At 36.1% G+C, this 24,164-nt stretch overlaps 1 protein-coding gene across 1 annotated transcript in view; it reads right to left on the bottom strand.

Moving 5' to 3' along the window:
* Positions 1-24,164, bottom strand: part of CAMKMT (calmodulin-lysine N-methyltransferase) — a 211,761-nt gene that overhangs the window by 6,678 nt on the left and 180,919 nt on the right. The window contains exons 8-10 of the mRNA XM_054280123.1: positions 14,185-14,259; positions 7,082-7,145; positions 1,503-1,634 (exon numbers count right to left, since the gene is read on the bottom strand). Of these exons, the coding sequence (XP_054136098.1) occupies positions 1,503-1,634; positions 7,082-7,145; positions 14,185-14,259 (271 nt within the window). The remainder of the gene's footprint in view (positions 1-1,502; positions 1,635-7,081; positions 7,146-14,184; positions 14,260-24,164) is intronic.

The raw sequence follows: 24,164 nt of genomic DNA, 5'->3' as shown, positions 1-24,164 counted from the left end.
AACTGGATTTAAACTAATGAAGCTGAACATTACCCTCTTCAAGTACATGTACATCTTAAGTTTCATAGCTCATGCTCAGAAATACCTCGGTAAAATGATCTGCATGTCTAGAGCTCTCTAATTTAAAGCTACTTCAGACGGGTCTTTGCTCTGGCCACCACTATAAGGAATGTAGCAGACATATAACCAGAGGAAGATGGAATACATTTGTTTTCTAAGCAAAATAAGCTACTCTATCATTTTAGACCCATCTCTTGGATCAAGATAACAACTATTACTCCTGCATTTCACTGCCGCGGAGCTGATTTGGATGCAGTGGATAATGAAAGAGAACTGCCACCATGAAACAACATAATCAAAATCATGCCCTTTTTCAGGTGGAGGCAAATAAAACATCCATCACATTGGGCCTTACATTTCTATCACTTTATGTGATGAACAATGACTGAAATTTACTTGGTTTTCACGTGGTCTGGTTCAAACCTATCTGAACAATGAAATTAAGTGATTTTATGTACATACGTCTAGATAGCCTTAATGGGAGTCTTTATTAGATATGAAATTAGACATTAAAACATGTATTTGTTCCTTACAACATCACATACATATTTTTTAGCATAATCTGATTTCTATCATATGGTGATAGATAGGAAAAAAAAAAGGCATTTCACCTCAATTTTGAACATCTGTATTTTCCAGGGACAGTTCTTAGAAAATTGCAAGAGGTTATGTCTAAGGTCACATGGACCTACAACAGTGGATTTCTTTGAGGTATGAAAGAAAGATCTCAGAACTGCAAGTAATAAATATGATTTTGATAAGCGCTTCTCCAGGAAAATAAGAAATTCCTAAAAAGTTTTCTGTGAAGTGCCTTCCTCTCCATGTCCTGTATTACTCCACACTTATAAATAATAAAAAAGGAGACTGATAACAGTAGTTTTATGTAAGCAAGCTTAGAAATCACACTCAGATAAGTGCTTTTGACCTAAATCTTGTAGCGCCTCGATCTGACATACAACCCCACAACTGTGAAATTCTGTATGAGATTTAGCAGTTTGAAGCTGCCAACTGACCCAGCCATAAAGCAGCCAGAGATAAGGATTTACGGTACGATATGATACAATTAGACATTCACCTCCCATTTACTTCAGTCCATTTCAGTATATAACCTATTTAAAAGTTGTAGGCTTTTTATTAAAATGTAAATGCTTGTGTGCTGTATATTTATAGGCAGCTAACAACAACAAGAAAAGACTCTTATAAATTAGATTTCTATGAATGAAAAGGGTAAACAGGAGATGCTTCTGCAAAACTCTTCTAGACGTGCAGAGATAAAGGATGGCTCTACCACACAAAATAATCAGATACAAAAATAGCTGTTCAGAAACAGCACACCTAAGGAGTACTTTAATCAAACATTTAGGTTACCTGCCAAAAGGACCATGATCTCTTCAAAATGCAATGCGGATTAAAGTGTTATCTAACACAAGCAGAAAACTAACCTTGGAGTGGAAGTTCGAAATGTGTTCATCATAATTTTCATGTCTTTGGATAGAGAAACCAGCTTTTTCAGCTAGATTGCAAAACTGGTTTAAAGTATTCCCTCGGAGTGGAGCAAATACCATTGCTTTTCCCTGGAACATTAAAAAGAGAATTTATACATTTTTAAAACTGGAAGGGAACCAGATATAGCATACACCTGACTAAGCTTTTAATATGTTCAAGCTGGAAAAGTCAATTGTTCTCTTGTTAAAATACTAAAATAGGGTAACACAAATACTTGTTCAAAATCTGCAAGATTTCTGTGATTAAACAAATGCAATCTAGAAAGTAATAAATAAATATTTTCTTTAGAAAACTGCCAACTGCAATACATCTGCTTCTTTTCATATAATAATGGTGTCTGTGGATTACCAAAATAAAACACAGAGAAAGGATACAGAACATGCACTCAGTGGAAAATCCATTTGTTAGCTCATGATCATGCAAAGACTGTAAATAATTATTTTCTTTTTTCTCCCTTACACATAGAAGAGTACCTCTCATTTGCTGTCACTGGAATTACAACAGCATAAAACAAGGCAAAATGGGAGGCAAATCAGCCCAAATCATTCATTTTTCAAAGGTATTTTAAACTACCTGAGCAATGCAACTAAATTTGACCTTAAATTGCTAAATTGCATTTAAATCAAGAATTAATGTTTCTGAATACTCATTCTTGTTCTTAAAAGATGATCAGGCCATTTATGATGCCCAGGCAATACCTTATGGTCCATTACCTAATTTTTTGTTCATCCTTCTGTATTTAAGGAAACAAAAATGACTGTACCTTGAACTGATTTTAGACACTCTGTGGAAAGTACTTGCCCAAAACCTAACCTACTTGATAGAGCATCTCTTGAAGTCTTATTTGCAGAATTAATTCTAATTGGCTGAATACTGTGTCCTGTCACATGGAATGAAAAGTGGTTGAAGAGCTGTAAACAAAGGTTAATATCAGCCAACAGCATATCACACTGAGGGGAGCCATGAAGTTTACTGTAAGTTCCTGTATTTAACTTCTATGTTAATGAGAGCTAAGATTAATTTGTGAGGTGCTGTAATCAAGTAAAGAGACAAAAAACAGTTTTGGGGATCTGAAAAACTTGTGAAAGGATTAGATGCTGTGGGAGCACATTTAGCTTGAGAAAACGCAATCTGCAAGCCACAGGAAGAGTGATCAGTAGAGAGAATTTCAATAGGAATGCTGGAAAGTTACAATGCTGACACAGACACTTAGTGAGGAGAATAGGGAACAAATCTGTGTCTCACACACGCACACGTACACCGAGACAATGCACAGTGAGGCAGCAATAAAAATGCTATGTCAGTACCTATGGTGCTAATGTGCACTTAAAAGATTCCAACCATTAACACCACAACACTATATTTATTCTCACAACAGCTCGGTGAGATAGGGAAATGCTGTTACCCTCATCTTTCTCGTGGGAAATTAAAGCACAAAGGAGTCTTAGGGCAATATCCAAACCAACTCAACTTCTGCTCATTTGTGAAGCTGTAGCTTTAATTCTGTGGCAAAATACGAGGTGCAAAGGGGTGTAACTCCCACCGAAGGCGCTGGAATTGCTTATGTAAATGCTAGGTCTGAATATAGGCTCAGCTCAGGATGGAAAACATTAAACACAGGAAATTCACAATCAGTTCCCTCACATCCTTGGCATGCTTTAATGTCATCAGACAGAAGTGGGCAGCAAAGGGAGCCTTCAGCTGAGGATCCTGCTCCTCCTGCTGCCATCTCAGCTCCCCAGAATGTTGTTCTGCAGAAACCCTTCATGGCATAAGAAGGCCAAGACTCCTCTGGAGACCCTTATTTTCATGATCACTGTAATGGGAAAAATGTCCCTTATCCAGGGCTTACTGACCATATGACCCACATTGGAGCTTTAGATGTGACTGAACCTCATCAACAGAGACTGCTGGAGGTTGCAGACCCTACACTGGCCACAGATCCAGCAGCTCTGATGAGGTGCTCGCACAACAGCATCCCTTTGCCCCTCTGGAGTCAGCAGTCCATGCAGCCATTCCTTCTCATATTCTCTGAAGACTACTTTCAATTAAATTTGAAAGAGGAGTATAGTAATCAGTGTCCTGATAAATATGGGATATAATACAGAATCAATCCCCTGATTCTTCTCTTGATGGACTATTCAAAGTTTAATTCTAATTCAAAAGTGTCTCCTAGGATGATATTTAAAGAATGATGTTTAAAATACAAAATGGCTTTTCCTCAGATGGAAAAACACTTCCAGTAAATTTGTGAAAATAAAAAACACAGAGGAAAATGCCAGTTCTAATAGTTTGAAGTGTCACTAAAATGCGACAGTAAGACAATAGGACAGTCATTCATATTTTGGATATGACTTTACTCATTAGTTATTACTAAATGTGGTCTTGTTTGCTGGTACTAATCTCAGCTCAATAGCATCCCATTGACTTCACTGGCATTTTGAATGGATAGGCCACAGAAGAATCAAAGCCTCGATAAAAAATTGTTCTTAATTAGGGAAATATGCAAAAAACGAAATGCTTATTCTGAGATTGAAATTAAAAGTAAATATTAATTATATAAAAACCTCCTAATGCTGGCAAATCAAGTCAAATAAGTTGAGAGATATAAGATACAGCCATTCAAGAGAAATTTGTTCAATGTAATATGTCACCTTTAAACCTTTGAATGGGTTTAAAGGTGACATTTGCCTCTGTAACAAACTCAGATAGAAAATTCAGCCCTCAGTAAATCTGTGAGCTGCTCATTTCTCTCTGTGGACTTCTTCCTGCACCAATACAACTGTCCACAGGGACAGTACGAGGAACCAGATGATGGGAATGATCAGAGTCTGGTTTCAAAGCAAACAAAAAGTTAACCAGAACACATCATTCTGTGTAATAAGGATTCTAATAGTCAGAAATATCATTCTTATTGAAAAAGGAAATACCACAGATAAATTTTTAAGTAACAGTAGGAATGGACTATGTGTTCTTCTGAACCTCTCCTTCAAGAGAGCTTTGGAAGAGTATCTGTTATTCTCTGTTTATTCCACTTTTTCTGTTGCTAGAGTTGGTTATTTTCCCTAGACTCTTCTAAACTAGTTGTATCCTAGTTATATTTGAAAAATGACTTGCATTTAGGTATGTCAATTTTAACAATTTGTCAAAGTATTTCCAAAAATGGAAAGTTCTAAATTTGAGACAAAATAATTATTGTAGAAGAGTGAATTTAATAAAAGAAGTTTATGCCTTAGCTTGGGCATAAACTAATGCCCACAAACTATTCTTAATTATTGCAACTAGACAATAAGTTCACTATTGATTCATTTGTCCTTTAAAAGGCTAAGTATAGTGCCATTTAGTAAAGTGCCCTCAGACATTACCCTTAGATTTATACAGGTTAGCAAGAGCAGTGAAATTGGTAACTATTTCATACTTGTGACGGCATCTTTTGGGATCTCAAATGAGCATAAGTTTTTATTTGTGTCTTTCAAACCATGAAGACATATGCTCAAAGGCATCTCTGCTGAACACGTTCTTTTTGGACAAAAGAGCTCATTTCAGGTGTCTGTACTCCCAGCTCACATCCTATACATTAGTCTGCTGTCCTCTTAGTTAAAAATTGCAGTAATTTGCAAGGCCATGACATAACTGGATATCCATCCATACAGCCATTCATAAAGTAGATTAGGCAACTGAATTTGGTTAAAAAATACCCTTTGGATAGGGGTCCAAAACTCTGCAACAGAAATTCCTGTATGGAGCATGAATTTCTTAAGTTAGTTTTGCTGAAAAGAAGTAGGAACCATTTGCTGTGCCTAAAATGCACAGCAAGTAAGTCCTAGGTTATTGACACTGACTATGCTATAGATCACAATGTGCAGAAGCAAACATAATTAGGAAGACAGGCAAGAAAAAGCCTTCTCCCTTTACCCCATCTACATTCACAAAGGAGTGTAGCTCATATGCTGTGAAATATAAAGACATATTCTTTGAATTTGAATTAGCTGATTGGAGTTGAGAGTCAGGCCAGGTTTGGCTTAAAGTCAGCCTAACAATTCCACAGTTACCAGGGCACCTCTTAACACACTTCTCTTCCTCCCACTCTTGCTCTTCTTCCCCAGTGTCCTTTCATGGAGCCAGTAGAATGGCACATGGGAATACCTGAAGAACCAGTTGCTGACATTGATCTGGGCTGAAAAAAAATTTTTTGGTATTGCTTTAAACTGGGATCTGCTTTGTGTTCCAGATGACCTGTGGTCCCAAAAATTATTGCAGCTTGACAACTGTTGGTACTTCATGAAAGTCAGAATGCATCACTCTGAGCAGGAGCTGCTTAACCTCTTCTTACTGCCACTGACAGATATATCTGGGTAACCTTCTCCTCAGGGTGGCTTCATTTTTCCTGTCTTCCTGGCAGCCTTGCCCCACAGCTCGTTAAAATAATTCAGTCTTAAGTAACTTGCCTTAGGTCACTCAGGAAAGTCTATGATAGAACCAAGAATAGAAACCTGATCACTCTAAGCAAAGAATGGGATTACTTACACAACTAAAATGACTCGGGTTCTTAAGCCTTTGCACGTTTGGATCTTCTATTCCTTTTACAGAGCAAATCTCTTGTACAAAAAGTACAAAAGTACTACAAATTTTAAATACAGTTTGGAAATTCACTGCTAGTATGAAGTGTTTTGTTTTCAAATTGGAAGTTTACCTTATTGGAAGATTTGGATGTTAAACATGAATGATAAAATTTCTGTTTCAAAATCCTACTTAGAGCAATTACTTAATGTTTTCTTCTTTTCTTCTTGGGATATCTTCCCTTTTTTAAATATTTGAGAATATATATACATATATATTTTATATATGCATGGAACAGAGTTTTTCTTGCCTGCAAGTCTCTCTGAGGTAAACAGCCCAATAGATTTAAATTGATAAAATATCTCTTGAGTGACACTCATGTAGAATGCGTAATCATTTTATGAAGAACATAGTTTCATTATTTTCTAAGGTATAAAACATGTAAACACAGGGCTAGCTTCATGGAAAAATGTTTTAAGCCACAGTATACATGTAAGCAATTTGCTCATTTTATATAACCATAAATGAAAAGGAAAAAATATTCTTTCATAACAAATAAATACACAATGACAAAGGTTACAATTGAAGGGATTAAAAATGACAGAAGCCAACATAAAAACTTTCAATATCGTATTTTACTTTAATATGAAGACATTATTATCAAAGGAAAATACTTGAGAAACGCTTTGATAAAAATAATCTGACGCTATCTTTGAAGCGGTTTCATTTATTTTACTACCCACTGTGTTCCTTATCAGAAGGCCAAGTATAAGAAGTTTCCTACTTTATGATTAGGAAAGAATCTGATAGATTAGAAGACTCAATTGAAGTTGGACATAATAAGTATTAAAGTATTACATGACATTAATCCTGCCATTCCATTACTCTCTCAATCATTGTGCACAGACTAATTATTCTGAAGCCAGTGTTCAGGAGAAAATAGAAACATACTTACACTGGGCTGGAGTAATCTCTTTATTGCATCAACAAGGCTAGCTCTGTACCGGTCCAGAAACAGGCTGACATTGAGAAGAGAACAGAATCCAGATTAAAATGGGTTTTCAATTCTAATGATACTAATGCAGATAAGTACAAGGCTAATTACATATATTTACACAATGCTGTAAACGAGAAACTGTGGTCTACATTTCTATGCAGTTCAGGTACTTTTAACATTTAAAAAGACATAAAAGGAAATGCAGTCTAAACAAAACCTAAATTATCAGCATGAAATAAGTCTTTATATAGCTGAAATTCACCAATCAGACATACTAGCTATTAAAGTAATACTGTATCAGAAATGAGGATCAACCCAAAAAGCTAGCATTTTACATGTACATACAAGGGGGATGGAGTTTTTGAAAATGTTTTCTATTGTATTTCAGGTGTTACTATTAAAGGTATTTTTTTCCCTTCTACCTTCACAGATTTGGCATTAATTCTTACCTATGATACATATTTGCTATATTTCTCTATCTATCTCTAGCTATCCTTGTAAAGATTTACAAGACCCTACCTCCTCCCTCTCTCCAACGCTGTTGAAACACAATGGCCCAGATTGTGCAGAGTTGTCATCTCTCAAGAGTGCAACCCTTCATCTCCAGCATGGGTCCCGCAAGGATAGCAGCAGAGTCAATTTTCCCATGCAATGTTGCCAACACGTTCAGCCCTATTTTGGTGTGATTACCTCATGATTTGAGGGGATAATTCATTCTTCATGCCCCTCAGTACCTTAATGTATATACTAATAGTGGCAGCCAGGGTGCCAATCACTCTTGACTAGATATTTGTGGACATGTAGTTACTGTGGATGAGTGCATTTACAATGGTTAGTGAACAACCATCTGATAGCAACTGATGCCTTTCAGTCCTTACTACCGTGGGCTGCATTTATATTGGTGATTCAGATAAGAAACTCTATCAAGCAGGCCACAGATAATGCGATTTTTTTTTTCTTCTTTTTTTTTCCTTCCCCCCACATTTTCTCTGTAATAAAACTGCTTTCCAGCTTGTGTCAAGTTCAAGTTTCATACTACACGGCATTTTGTCCATTCTCTATGGGTTTTTTAATATATCCCCCTTCCTTTTATCCTCAAACTTCTTTTCTGAAGAGATGTGGGTAATTTTTTTTTCCAGTTTTGAAATTCTGAAAGAACATAAAGAATAAATGGAAACACTGAAGTGAAAAAAGTAGTCTGCCAACCACAGGCCTTTCATCAAGAACAAAAGATGTGTGAATGTAAGGACACTCCACAGCTACCAAGGAGAATACTGTATCATATGCCATAGAGGAGAGCAAGAACCGTGGTGAATCTTTGCTGCTCTGGAACAAACTAAACAAAACTTGCAAGTGACCATACTTCATTAGTAAAAACTGGCAGAACTCCACACTGTTGAGAAAATATAGTAGAATGGATAGCTATATATCTTGAAGAACATTCAACATACCTATATATGTTGAAGAACATCTAATACAGAAATATGATTTGAATTTTTTCTCAAGAATATGAATTACTAGCTAACAATTTTCCTGATAGCCTGGCTTACAAGAAAATTTGAACTTGAGCAATTGGCACGATGACAACCCCGATGACAATCCCTCAGCCTTGATTTATTTTCCTGGAAGAACTTTACTGAAAACATTGGTGCCTAAATTTAATTAGTTGAAAAAGCATCTCTTATCTCTGCTGTCTCTTGGGTGTTTTAATGACATTCACCTCATGTTGATCCCTATACAGATAGATGATGTAAGACACTACTTCACTGGGAACTTAACCACCTCAGAAGAAGTGGAATAGATGATTCTTCTCCCAAAAGAATAGTGAAGAGTAATTAATTTTTTTCAACATGAAACATCGCAAGCATGCACACATTTAAGACTTCCTGGGATCCTATGTAAACAGAAGCACATTCTGAATGAAAAGTGCATTTATAATACTTTTATTATTGCAGTGTAGTGGAAACACAATCTTGGGGCAGCTTAGCAGTGTTAAAATCCTCTTTTCATGGACCTGAATACCATTCTCTTTTTTTTTTTTTTTCAATGAGATAGGGGCACAATTGCTGCTACCAATCTTGTTCCTTTACAATGAGAACTACAGACCTTTGTTTGCCAAAAGCTGAGTGTCTGAGAATTTAAAGTTTTTTCTGTTCGACCCCAATAAATATTTTGGTGGCACAGAAGGTATCCATCTTAGCTTAGGAAAGCCAGATAACCTGAGACAGTTGCCCTCCAAGAGACCTGTTCCTGGGAACATGACTTGCTCCAATTGAAAATAGTTTCTCATACTGTGGTTTCCAAACTGTTGCTCTGTGAGCCATGCACTCTGACCAGAAGGAGCAGAGAAGACTGGAAGCAAAGCTACTGCAATGCAATGACTCCAGGGAACATATCTATCCTCCCTCTGAGTCAGGGGATGCCTTAAATGAGCAAAATCCTGAAGAAGTCATTAGGTAATCGGTGCTGCAGACAGGAACAGCACAGGATTTGGCCCACGCAAGGGGATTAAGTCACGCAGTTTTTCTTACCAGTAGAATTGTATGACTAAATATTACCACAGCACACTGAAAATGTCCCTGAGAGCATCCTTCAAAGATCACAACATGTGAGTTCCTGTGTCACCTGCTCTAGGTGACCCTGCCTTGGCAGGCAGGTTAGACTTGGTGATCTCCAGAGGTCCCTTCCAACCTAAACAATTCTGTGAACAGCTCAGTAAAATTAAATAATGCATTGTTCTAAACCACTCACACACAGTTCTCACACCTCAATTCAAATTTGGCTTAAGCCTGCCATTACTTTAGCGGTAATATTTCATGTTTATGTAGCTCAGGACAGGAATAGCAAGGTTTTCTTGGGTCAGCAAGGAAGTTTCAAATCACAGCAACAGAAAGGTGAGAACACAGCTGATGATTTGGCCTTTGTTTAGGCAATGCTCTTAACCTGTGAAATCTGGATGAACAGGCAGGTGACATTGTCACCCCTCTACTCTCTTACTCTTTAATTAAAATTTTAAATTGCAATTAAAACCAAAATGAAAGTTTATACCAAAACTGCAGAGAAGAAGCAGTAAGCCACAAGGAAAGAAATTTTAAAAAACAGGTAGATTCTTAGTTTGCTATATGCTAATATCCTTTTATCTTCTGCCTCACAACAAGAGACATATGCTTTATAGGCTATGATGTGAACTTTTTGGTTTTTTGCATGCTCTGCCATTGGTAAAAGAGTTTACAGGTGTACTTCAGATATTATTACATTCATATGTAGTGCCTAATGTATAAAGCCATTTATTTTTTTGTTCACTTTCAACTACATGAGTGACGTAAGCTAAAAAGACTCTTATTTCTGTGTCATCAGGTTCCAATGCACTTGAAAGTGTGTGCCAGAAATCAGGGCTAAAATGGAAGGACAGAGGTCTTACTGCATTCCTGCAAAAACATCTCCTTATAATAAGTCAAATTATAAGGAGACAAAACTGACATATTTTAAGGTATTTAAAGAATACTTTAAGTTCAGGTCTACATTCCTGGCAAGGCCACAACTCCCCATGACTTCAGCAAAAATCTCAGCAGTGAAAGTAATGTGGGATAGCTCCCCCTGGCCTCTGTTATGTGAATACTTATGCATGCGCCAAACTTCAAGAATAGAATCATTCTAAGCAAATAAAGTAGGATATTACGCATTTCCAAAACAATACGGGGTTCTAAAACTTATTTTTCCTCTACATCAAATTATTTGTGAAAACTTGATTCACAATAATGTGAAAAATAAAGTTTTTTTATTGTCTCAGTCCTACTGGCGTTTACTCTCTCTTTGGACTAAAAATCTAGAACTTTTGTCCTCAATAAAGAAGAGTATGTACACTATTTAAATAATAATGAAATCTGGGGCCCTCAAGAACTTTGGGAGAGTCTAGGGTTTGGCCTGTCCATCCAGGCACCTGTGATTTTTCCTTGTCTATTCAAACTCACAGATCCAGCACCTGGCTTTATATCCACAGGTGTAGATCAGATGAAAGTCAAAAATTCTGAGAGCCCTCATTTGGCCTTAAAATGCCCCCTGAAAAATATGAGATGGGTGAATATGTTTTAAAGGTTCCATTATTTCAGTATTATTTTTTACTGTATCCTTTTTTCAAGTGTAGTCTCATATTGATTTTTTTACTTATTTTTATCTAATAGTTGACATTTTAAAAATTATTTCAGAACTGCTGAACCATGAAACTCTTTTATTGTCAACATCCTGAATGGTTAAATAATGACTAGCTTTCATAGTTTGGCCTCTTGTTTATTTTATAATCTAGTTGAGTTACTAAATTTAGCTGTTAACTAATAGACTGTTTGTTCTGGGAAATAACTTATTTTCCACTCCTGCACAGAAGGTTTATGAAAGTCTGACTGTAAATATATGAATATAAATATATCGCTGCTTGCTGTAATCATGTACATTTTTACTTGAATCTCCATGTGGATTTGGAATATGTTTATGAATAGAGCTTGTTTTCATGTAAATGGGATCAAGCAGTACCACTGGTTAGCTATTCAGAGAATCAGACAATATCACCCTTGCTGGAAATACTTCAATAAAAATTTATCCATGTACCTAATATTTGAACTCAGATTTTTTGCTTTCTAGTGCTCTGTTCTAATCTTGGATTTTATTGACTGACAATGAGCTATACGATGGTGTTAAACTAAATGAAATCTATTCTATCTGTTTTTTATCACTGCATACTTCAGGTTTCAGCTGAGAAGCTAGAAGAAAAGAGATTTTCTTTTTTCCTCTTCAGTGGCAGCCCAAAAAATTCAGAGAGCAAAAATCCTGCCAACAGTTCTCAAACCAATTATATATCACTGAAGAGAAATACATGAAAATGAAAAGAAGATTTGAGTTTGATAAAGCATGGAACATTTCTTTCCTCAGCCTTTTCATATACCATAAAACCTAGTGTCCATAACTAAAAGAATTATTTCTAAAAGAAACAAACAATAAAGGGATTTTCATGTTTATTAAGCTCTATGCTATGCTCATATATCTGTGAGCACTTAAAATAAGAAAACAGAAATAATTTATAATTTGAATAAATCCAAATTCCTTAAACTAACCTGCACATTTCTATTTATTTTTTAGAAATCTATAAATATTTATACACTTACCTGCATCTTAAGTGCTTCAAAATAAATGTACAAAATGCAGGGGTTGCAAATGCATTATGTATTTTACCTGTCATGTCTGATTCTTTGTTTCCTAAAGAAACTACACTACTTCCAAACAGACTGGGAGGGGTATTAGGCCAGAATATTACTGAAAAAAACAACTTAAGTCTCGCTCCACTCTGTTGTACTCCCAGCACAAATAGGATGACATGGTGTGAGTATCAAGAATACAAGAGACAGCACAGCCAGGTTGTTTTGATATTTGTGTGAAGAACAAATTTAACTCTAAATCTCTTGGCAAGACCTTGCTTCACCCACATAATCTGGAGAACATCCATATGTGAGCCTTGTCTAAGCCTCCGAGAAGACTGCTGCCCTCCTGCTCATGTCCGCCAGCACTCTGATCTGACTTTCATACTTAATCTGATCTAATCCTGTCCAGCATTAACTTCATCTGTGCAATGAAACCTGGAGTATCCATTCTAATATTTGGTGAGGAAGGCATTTACTAAATTACTTGCTGAAATCATATGGTGTTGTTTAGCTCCTTATTTTAATCAGATGATGCATTTCTGAGGCACATTATCAGCGATTAGTTAGAAACCCTCCTCTGTCCTTTTTGGGAACAAAGAACTTTTCTGAAATTAAATGCTAAGGGAAACAAAGCACTGTTGCATTCTGAGAACAAATAGGTGTTAGAAAAAGGCAAAAGATCACTAAACACATTTTCTCCACAGCTATACAAAACCAATAACTTGGTGAAATAAGAAGAGTTAGCTTTAATAGCATAATGTGAAAGAAAAACAAAAGCTTTAGAGGAATAGAAGACATTTTAAAAGAACATTGTTTTAAAAAACAATAGACAGCTTTGTACTTCCCTTGCCTTTTCCTTTAACTATTTCTAGGTAAGGTACATAAATTTGCTGAACTGAGCAGTTCTAGGAAGTCTCTGCTTTCAGAATTTCGTCTCTCACAATAGTTACGGGCCACAAAACACAGACAGCGGTTTTTTTTTGTTTGGATATGTAATGGGTCAAGAGCATATATCCATGAAGGAAAGACAGATTGGTTTAAAAATATCTGTTCTCCTAAATAAAAATTGCATAGCTTTATTTTTTTTCACACTGTCTACATTTATATAACACAAATAATTAGTAATGTACCATTTTTAAAGCTAGCATGCAGCAAATACAGCACAGCACAATCCCACAAATGCAGTATCAGAAAAGGGTTGTGTCAATAATCAAATCTATTTGCATAAATTATTAAACAAGATACCATACTGCTACATGTATCTACCTTTTCATAAATTAAGTGCTGAACTCTTATTTTTCTTACCATAAATTATCTTATAATTAACATCTACCTGTGTAAATAATATAAAGCTTATACCTTCAGATATTGATGTCAAATAGATTTAAGGAACAGAATATGGTGGAGGTGGAAAAAATGGTTTGAAAATCTCTTTTTCCTTGGAAAGATTTTCCAGGGAGCAAAAAATATATCCCCTTATATCAATAGTCAGATCTTTCCTAAGAAGTAAGCTAATTGAGCTGTTTGTGTTGATAAACTCCCTTTTCTCCAGACTGTTCCTCACTGAGCCATAATTATTTGCAATTTGCCTAAGTCGTCCATTTACTGATACGTCAAGCATGAAACAGAGGCAATTCCAGAAAATGGAAATGCTTCTCAAAATCAATCTTTGGGAAATAATGTGGTAGAAGTTACTGTGTGATAGAAGACTACCTTATAACTGTCACATGGAGATGAATATTAATTTGTTGAGGTTAAGGTGGCTTTGTGCTTCATTTGTTGACTTTGCTTAGCCATCAGCAAGCAGCACAGTACAATTACTCCAGCAAAGCTATTTTTCTAACGTGAGTTTTATGATTTTTATGTACTTACCAGTCAGCACACATAACAATGTCAAAATGTCCTTCCAGTTGAGAGACATCTGTCTCATTATCCCATCGTAAAATGCTAGAGGAAAAAAAAGATTAAAAAAAAGAAAAAAGAAAAAAGGACTTACATTTTTCATCTTGAGATTTTTAAAGTATTAATATTATTCTTATATGAAACAGAAGTGTTTAAAAAAGTGCAAACTTGTTACTTTCAAAGATGAATGCAAAAATCTTATTCTGTACATTTTTAAGGATATAAATCTCAAAGCTAAAGAGCTATTTTTCATTACAGCAGAAGGCAATCCACTCAGATTCTGATGAGTGGATCACCAACAAATATGCATTTCTGAATTAGTGGCACATGCACAGCTTCAGTTTTTTATCCCTTAATATTACTGCATGAAGAAGTGAAGTCAAAGGACCGACAACCTGAATGAAGCACAAATCTGCAGAATAGATTTGATTTCATGGATCTCTGTTACAACTGGCAGGCAATTCAGTTTGTTTCTCATTGATGAAGGGAGCATTCACTTGGGCCGGAGGGAGGAGAGATGGGGTGAAAAAATGCCAAGCTTAACTTCAATGCCAGTAATGTTGCCTCCAGCAAGCTCAAAAATACAGCAGTGCTGACTCTGTCAATACCTATTCTCTCACAGGTGATAAACTATTAAATTCCAAGCTACCCAGAGGTAGGCAAAAATTCACATATGTACAAAGTTCTTCTTTGTTTATAAAAGCTGTCGATTTATGTAGCTGCCATAAGGAATTTCAGTACTTTACTCCCATCTAAAATATAGCAACTAGTATTGGAATTTACTGCATACTTTAAATATCATTACCCCAAACATTTGAAGCTGTAATTCTATTTCTAGGCTATTTAAAAAAAAGGGAATCTATCCTTTTTCATTTCCTGGTTATTTATAATAGAAAGCAGATAAATATTTATGGGAAGAGCATTTGTGGGGGAAGGGTCTAATCTGATCTTGTCAGGTTGTGCATGCTTATCTCAGTTTTGTATGAGTCTTGACCAAATAGACCCTTTAGTCTTCCCGCAGCTATAATCTACTTCTGGTTAAAAGCCATCTCCATTCACATCCTACTCCTAATATTTAACTGAGGATCAGTTCATTCAGAAATGTTCCCTAAGTATACAAGAAAGGGAATTTTGTACATTTACTATGCTGTATGCAAAAAAGGCTCATAATTATGTAAATAAATAGACACTGGGCCATAAAGAATTAAGGTACCAAAATATGCATGTACATGTCCACAGCCACAAAATTTGAGACAGAATGCTTTTAAAACACGGAAATTATGAAAGGAGAGGCCCAGTTGGTTGGCAAAGCTTTGATTGTGTGGGGCTCAATGTAACCGAACAGATCAGGACTCATTAGCCCATTTGCCCTCCTGGAATTTACTGTGACAATCCAAAGACAGAAAAGAGTAGATTAATTTAATTTTTCCCCCTCAAATTGAAAGTAATCCAGATTTTAGAAGCCTAGGTAGCTTTGCACACTGGCACGCAGCAGGCATCCAGTAGTGGAAAGTGACAAAGGAGAGTTCTCACTCTCAGCTGCTGGCTGCCTGCTGACTACCAGCGGCTTTTTCAACCCTGTTTCCGTGGAAACTTAGGTTAGAATGGTGAAAATTAGGTAAAGGTAAGTTTTGTGGGTTTAAAGCACGCACTCTAATACTTTAAGAAGCCTGAAGCAGAACTGGAAATTGGTAGAAGAACTGTGAGCCTTAAAAGGCCACCTTTGGTTCTCATTGCTACAGAAACAGAGATCTGATCAGTACCACTATAGATATTTGAATTATGATTTTTTTTAACCCATATGTTTACTATCCTTCACACATGCAGTTGGGAAGGAAGCACAGGTGCCTCCTCCTGCAAAAAAACCAAAACCAAACCTAACCACCCTCCCTCACATGACTGTCAGCTTTCTGCTGGGCACCTGTGCACACCTACTGTAGGCACAGAGGAGTTTGTGTCAAGAGGTAAAAGCTCATAAACCAAAGTGCTGAGCAAAGTATGGAACTGATGAGTTTCCAGGAGCATGAGCAGTGGTGCAACATGGCTGGCATCCATATTGCTAAAAGGAGAGAGTAAGGGCACCACATCCACCCATAAGCCAATCTTTCTCCCTTTTCCTGACCTACTACAGGGGCTGCTTTTGGTCTCTAGCTTCAGTACAGCTGCATTCATGAAGATATCGTAATTATGCAAAGGCCAGTGAAAATTTTACCAATTCAAAATGAACTTTGCCATGTATTTTCCAAAAGTACAGGAAAATCTTTATTTCTGCAGGGAAATCACCATGTAAACCAAACATTACTTGTAAAAACAATAAACACTAGTGGGACTCATCCTGCTCTGACTCAGGATGCATGAACACTGGTGGGAGAGATGGAAGAACAGGCTGTATGTATTTATCCATGCTATCTTTAGCTAAGTGCAAGCTTGACTGGTAAAGGAGGCGCAGCCAGAGATGTGAAATGCAGTACTGGCTGCAGCCTCCACAACAGTTCCAGCAGCTTACTCAGGGCTCCCCTACCTACACTGTTACCTGCTTCCATAGATTTGCAGGAGCTGCCTTCAAACATCTGCACCTGCATCTGCAAAGCAGATACATCCCTGCATATCTGGGAATCAGAATCAATTCTGCTCAGATTTGGCACAATTCTGTCATTAACACTGATGTCAGAATCAGCCTGGTTCTGAATCAGCTATTCTGAGTTCTAGTGCTAACAAAAACAGTGAATCAGCCTTAGGACTTATGTAAATACCATCAACTAGCAAAAAAGTAATTTTGTAATCCAAATGCAATTCCTGACTGCAAAGTACAGAAAAATACTCTGATATTACAAAACAATCCCGAAAAAGGTAGCTAAGTGCATGTATCTATATGTAGTAAGGGGGTGAGGAACCGTAATTTTTTCATGGATTACTGAGGATGTGACTCTCGGACTTAGTGGTCAGACCTGAAAGAAATACTGAAGGCACCATGAAGAATGCTGATTGCATTTCCATTTAAAAAAAAATTACTGCCAGGAAATCCAGAAAAGTGGTAGCAATGGAAATCTGAAAATCTCAGTTTTTATGAAATTTCCTTTTAAAAAGTAGAAGTAAGTATAAAAATACCACACCACAAAAAGTGGTGTGGTATTTTTATACTTAAATTGCCAGTATCGTGTTGAGTGCCAGCATCAAGAAAATGCAAGCCTACTTGTTCCCTTTCCTCTTGCTCCTTTACAAGTATAATAAATTAGTTTACCTAAGCCACATTTTTCTCTGAAGTCACTTTTCTTCCAGCAAAGTAAGTTTTGAAGCAACATTATTTTTATGCCTTTCTTTTGAGGGAAGATGCTACAGTACTAAGAACTGAAATTACACTGTACATTTGAGAAATGGGCTTTATTTCTGTTCAAGCCACAACTTCAGTGCTTTTTTTTTTTTAAAAAAATCCGAAACAAACCAACAAACTAACACGCTTAAGGCTGTGTAAAGCCCACTTGATACTATTTTGTACTGGCTTATTTAAGTCATGCAGGTTTAGTTTCTAACAAGTGAAAATAGGCAACTGAATTTCAGCAGAAAAGGGTCTGAGACCCAATGGAAATATAAAACAGTTGAGAGCTCTTTTGGTCTACAAGAAGAACATGAAAAATGAAATAGGGTGCAAGAGAAAAACACTACTGCACTGTTCAGCTACTATTTAGGTGAAAGTGATGGTAGCTGAAACTTGATACCCACTAATGGCCGATTTATGGCCTGTATCAAATGAATTTGACCAGTTTTCAGAGGAGAAGTACCCATGTCACAAACCTATTACTACAATTAGCAATCTTGAGGGTAGTCCTGGCAAGAAGGACAAAGTCTAAATGAGCTATGGAAAATGAACCATCCTCTCACATACAGAGGTGGCTTCTCCACTTTAGGGATAAAGCATACTATCAAAATAGTCTGAGAAAAGATGTACTGTTGCTTTAGTTTCCTAGGTTGTCTACCTTTTAACATTATGAAGAATTCTGAAACAAATTAATTTTAAAAAACTCCAAACACAACACATGACACAATCAAAGAAACTCTTCATTTTCCCCCTGGTTTTTCTTTTTAATTGACAAGTCATAAAATGTGATTAAGTTAAGAATGAGAATTATGATATTAGAACATAAAGATCAAGTAAGAAAATATGAGACTTAAAGCACAAAAATGTACCCCCAAATAGCCCCATGTATTTCAAAGAAAAAAAATTGTAATAAAATAGCTAATGTTGCAGGGATAGCTACAGCAGCCAAGGCTTCCCCTGTACAGTAATTCTAATTTATGGAGGATAGCCTGACAAATGTCAACACTCTTTTCCTTACACTGGTAAAGTATCTCAGCAATCTACAACAAAAGACCTGATTTTACCAGGTTTTATTTCTCATGCAAAATTCTTCATTACTATTATTATTCAACTTCTGTTATTCAGTGTTTGTCTTCCTAGTGTGTCTAGGCAGGTAACTTATATGAGAAAAAACAGGTTAAGTCTCTGATTGTTAAAACTTGAAACATTTCCAAGACCCTCTGAGATGTTCTTGTGATGAATGGCACAAGCTAGAGTAGCTCTCAAATTAGCAGATAAGTAGTTGTGCAGATAAAGACAAAAATTCAAAATTAGAAAAAAAGGACAAAAGCCTTACTTGCTTCAAAATGCATTAGTAGTTTTAATAAGGATTTTTAAAATCATCCCAATTAGCAGATGAACAGCTACCAAGAATCCCTATCTACCCACCTCTTCTTTTCATATTTTAATTTAAGTTTCAATCTTTGAAAAGCATTATCATTGGAAAGTATACAGGTTCAGGTAAAAGGTTTTGTCTGGAGGCTTATATGACTTTTTCTATGACATTAAGCAAGCAAGTTCATTAACACATTAACAAAGGGTATCATCAAGATGTTTCTCTGCACCTTGATCTTGGTTTGAGAGTCCTTAGTTATGTATAAAGATCAAGAAGACGGATTTTAATCTAGTGATAGAGGCAATGTGTACACCTATCATTATAATTCTTCTGGGAAATCTTGCAAAATTGCCTATATAATTTCCCCATCTTTCTTATTATATTCTCACAAGGCTGCTCTTATTTCTCCGCCTCCTTTCACCTTCTGCCTTTCTTACTTTCACTGCTTTACTTTGCTTTGTGTTCTTATCCATTATCTCATTCCCTACAGTGCATATCTGGTTTGAAGGGACCAAAGTTAAGCTTTCAACTGCAACCATTTTTCCTTTCCTCTTAGATTTCTAAGCATTACTAATGTGATATTTACAATTGTCAATGGGCACATTCTTCTAACGACGTCCTTGCAGATTTTGGCAACTTCCATGTCACTGATTTGCTCTTCTCAAAGTATACTAATGATTTTTCTCAAGCTAGGCTTAATATCTGCACTTTATTCTCAGTCTCTTGGACATTTTATCTCCCTTAAAACCAATATATCTTGCTCTTTGTTTTAATTCTTAATTCCACTGTTTTATGCTTGCGTTATTTTAATAGTCTTACAATTTTTAAAATATGCTCCTCTAAAGTTTATCTTCAGACATTTCCCACATTTCTCATAATTTCACAATGCTCCACCTCAGCCTTTTCTTCCTCTGAATTTTATTTTTGGGCTATCTCATCCATAAAAGCTAAAAACCTACTCATTTCTCTACTTCATACTGTGCATACAGACCCTTAATTCAGTATTTTTAGAGCCTCAGTGAGTGAGAAGCTCATTGCATCTAAAGTACCACAAGGCATTGTAACTACATTTTAAGGATCATCATTTTGGATATAACCATTAATTCTAGTCTGTAATCTAGGCTTAGCTTAGACCTTTCTTTGTGTCTGCATAACTCAGCTCTGCTGGTTATTTTCTCTGCATAGTACCTCTCAGAAGTTTCTTACCAATTCACTCAACCTCTTGACCATGTCATCATCACTTATATCTAAACATCACAATATTGTTCTCTCTGTGCGTGGAAAATGCAGGCTTGCCATATTAATATTTATTCAGCAGGCTGCTACAAAGATTGTTTTTCTTGCCTGCAACTCTGATCTTGTCATCTTTCTCTGTCCTGCTCCAGGTAAGTTGCAAGTTGTCATTTCCAAATGCTTCACAACAGTTCACATCCCTATTTTTTTATCTCTCATTCAATATTGAAAGGACAAGTCCCTTCTTTAATCAGCCTTAATGTCAGTCTACATCTTCCACTTAACTTTTCAACCACACACTTGTACAAATTTCTTCTGCTATGTTATTCACAATATTCACAAACTTACTCCATTATCCTTGAAACCGCCCTTTAAAATAGCACCTAAAAACTGAGAAGAGGCTCTTGTGCCTCCAACTCTGCCTCTCATACTTGCTTCAATTACCCTTGTTATCCTTCCTCACCATATGTCTCTCTGGTTTTAGATCATAGATTCTCTAACACAAGCCACCTTTTTGCTCTGTGTTTATAAAGTATCTGGTACAACAATTAATGATTAAACCTCATCACATTAACATGGTAATATAAAAGAAGAAAAAAGCCACACCACCCAACTCTGGGCCTCTTCAATATTTAGACATTCTATGATTCCATGACCCTATCTAGATTTTCTGCCTAAAAGTTCCTTTTAAAAAGTGCATTATAAAATTATACACTTTCCTTATTCCTCATTCTAAGAACATATTTTCTCTTTCGTATTTTGTACAACATATTTTGCTAAAATTCAGATGGGAACATTACAGCTTTGTCTTCAAAACTAACAGTACTAACACTTACACATTTGCTGTGTATCAAAAGCTACTAAGTTTTTGGGACATAATTAATGCACTGCATGTAAATACAACTGTTGTAGAATAAATCTTTTCATTTTGTAGACATGTCACAAGCCAACATTCAGCACAAATATGGCTATTTATTTAAAAGAAGGGAGAATATCTTGTACGAAAAAGACATTAATAAAAAAAATACCAGTGATGCTTGTGAATTTGCCTTTTCACATCCTTCCTCTACATCCATACATGCTAAATCAGTCTTTATTCAGAAACTGACTACCATTTTTAGCAATGGCCATGAAGCACATTTGGGAAGAAAAAAAATGGTTCTCAATTACATGGTATAAAAATATATAATTTCAAAGTGCAAGACAGCATAGGCATATGTGACACAACTGTACTGATAGACTTGTGTAAAAATAAGAAGGAAAAGATCAGTTTCTTGCTCTATAGTCTATTTAGGAAAACAGTCTACCCATGGGGAGGATAATCAAGGGAACCAGAAGAAAAGACCCAAGAATGTAAAATGAACAATGCAGGTGCAGAAGGACTGAATGGAGGAAAACTTAAAAACAGCAGAGAAGATGTAGCTCACAGGTATTTAAATTCTAAGGGCAGAAGACACCACAACATCCAAGATTTTCAAAGTTCTGTATCAAGCCCATATATCTCAGGAAACTAATACTTGTGTTTCAGAAAGATTCAAACACAATCACTGCTTAAGATACTATCACTTCCCATGGAAAGATGTTCCAATGTATTATCATTCTGTCAAATCTCATTTTTTTCTAGGCTCAATTTGCCTAGCTTCAATTTCTATATCTTGTTAAGTACTTGTAAACTAGATTAAAGACTGATCTTCTGTTTAATATTTTTTTTTTTACGAGACTTTCAGATCAAACTGAATTCATTTCTTAACAATCAATTACTTTCTTTGACAAGTAAATGAAGCTCTTTAACTTTCTCATTTCCAAACCCTGATTCACTCTTCGGCCCATTTCCTGGACCTCATCCATTTTCAGTATCCTTGGTTAACTTTTGAATAACTCCTAATGAAATAAACAAAGACAACACTGTAAACATAATCTTATTGAAAATTAAAGTTTGTTATGGCAAAGATTAGCTGAAACTGTGTAAGATGTACATGATGACTGCCTACTAATGTAGAGCCAAGGTAGACAAGGAAGGGTAGACAAAGGTACAACGGTAACATCATAAACCAGGAAATAACATAGAACATCGCTGGAACGACGGATCCAAAAAAGGAATTGAACAAATAATCTTCAGCTCAAACATCTCAAGGACATTTTTCCTTTAAAGCCCTGGGAGGAAAGATCCACACCTTCTCATATCAGCGGTCTTCTTCTAATCTTTTTGTGCAGCACAAGAGAATACAGGAGGAATAGTTTTACCAAGAGAAAGTTTTTTAAGCTAAGATACAGTCAAAATCTGAGGAAGAATGCTTTGAAATAATGGAACATGATACTTTAATGCTTTCTCCCCCTGTTATTCCAAACTCATAGAAATTTTTTTACAAAGCTTGATAACACATTTTTTCTCCTTATGTATTCTTATCTGTCCTCATAAAGTCAGATGAAGGTATAATACAATTTAAAATGTACTTTATTAAGTCAACACAACTGGTGAAATACACAAATAGGAGAGGCTTGGAAGTTTGTGAATGTCAGCTGGAATGGTTAAATAGTATAAAAGAATGTTCAAGTATTCCTCCAAAAGCTGAAGCTGCATCCAACTGAAGAAAAAATTACAAACTTGCAAAACTAAATATAATGATAAAATCAGGTAAGTCAAAATTAAGTGAACTTATCCTTTTGTGCTAAATCTTCCTATCAGCTGATTATTGGGATACAGAAAAGGGGAATCACAGAGGATAAGAACATTTCAGAGAATTGGAATTAATTCTTTGCAACAGTGAAAAATATTCACTTCACTGTGAAAGAAACCAAAGACATTTCAGTATAGAAGCCTTTTTAGATATGTCTTCTGTAAAAGGAAGTCCTGTTTTACAAACCTTGAGCCCTTCAAAGGCATTAACAAGTACTCAGATAAGGGAGATCTGGGTAAGACAGCCTGCCTCTGATTCCAAAATGCTATTGGCAAAGGCCCTCACTATCAACATTCTAGGAAAACAGACTGTCACTGAAGAAGAGTCCTGACATGATGCTAAATAATAGAACAAAAGACAGGGAACAGGGTAGTAGCAAATGGTCAATTCTCACAGTGGAGGGACATAATCAGTAGAGTTCTCCTGGGACCTGTTCAAGTCAACATGTTTACAAGAGATGAGCATTGAGGTGGCAAAGTTTGCTGATGTTAAGTCATTCAAGATAGTAAGGAAAAGACTAGACTGTGAAAGATTGCAGAAGGATGAAAGGAGGAAAAGGAAAAAGAAGGATGCGTAACTGGAGAATAAAATGACAAATTAAATTCAGTGCGGATAAATGCAAAGTGCACAACTGAAAAAATAATTATCCCTTGATGTAGAAAATGAAGGTCTCCAAAATGACCGTCACTGGAAAGCTCTTGATGTTGTGACAGACCGTGTCATGAAACTATTAGCTCTGTGCTCAACTGCAGTGAAAAAAGCCAATCACTGTTAAGCATTTTTAGAAGGGGAACAAAAAGAGTAATTATTCCACTACATGTACCTATTTATGCACACTTTGTACTGTGATCAGTACTGATCACAGTCATCTAAAAATAAGTAGATTGAAACAGAAAACGATGTAAAGCAGGGCAAGTACGATCAGAGGTGTGGAATGCTTTCCACCTGAGTTGAGTTTTCTGTGAAAAAGAGCTACAACTTCAGAATGGACAGGAGCACACAGACCATTCTTTCCGCTTACACACAAATTGATCAAATTAAGTGAGCAGGAACCAGCAACTTTTTCTTCCTAACCAAAGAGCAGGAAATATTCCTTTTGGCAGCTTCCTCCTTACCTACAGATGCTGTCATGCAAGACAGTTACTTGAGGAGACTGGAAAAGTAGTTGGAAGAAAGGGATACCTTTAGGGTTGCTAAGGTGACAAACACAGCGAATTCAATAAAATGTTGGAAAAAGTTTGAATTTACCAACACTCAGGTCATTTTGATGAATGAAAACAGAGAGCAAGTCTGTCCCACATTGATGGAACCTGTTACAAGACCAGTTGAAATTAGGAAGGTTGTGAAG

Source organism: Melozone crissalis, unplaced genomic scaffold (assembly GCF_028551555.1).
Source record: "Melozone crissalis strain CALT ecotype California unplaced genomic scaffold, PUWL_Pcris_2 ptg000027l_1, whole genome shotgun sequence".
Classification (NCBI taxonomy): domain Eukaryota; kingdom Metazoa; phylum Chordata; class Aves; order Passeriformes; family Passerellidae; genus Melozone; species Melozone crissalis.
This window is presented reverse-complemented; position numbering and strand designations above follow the sequence as displayed.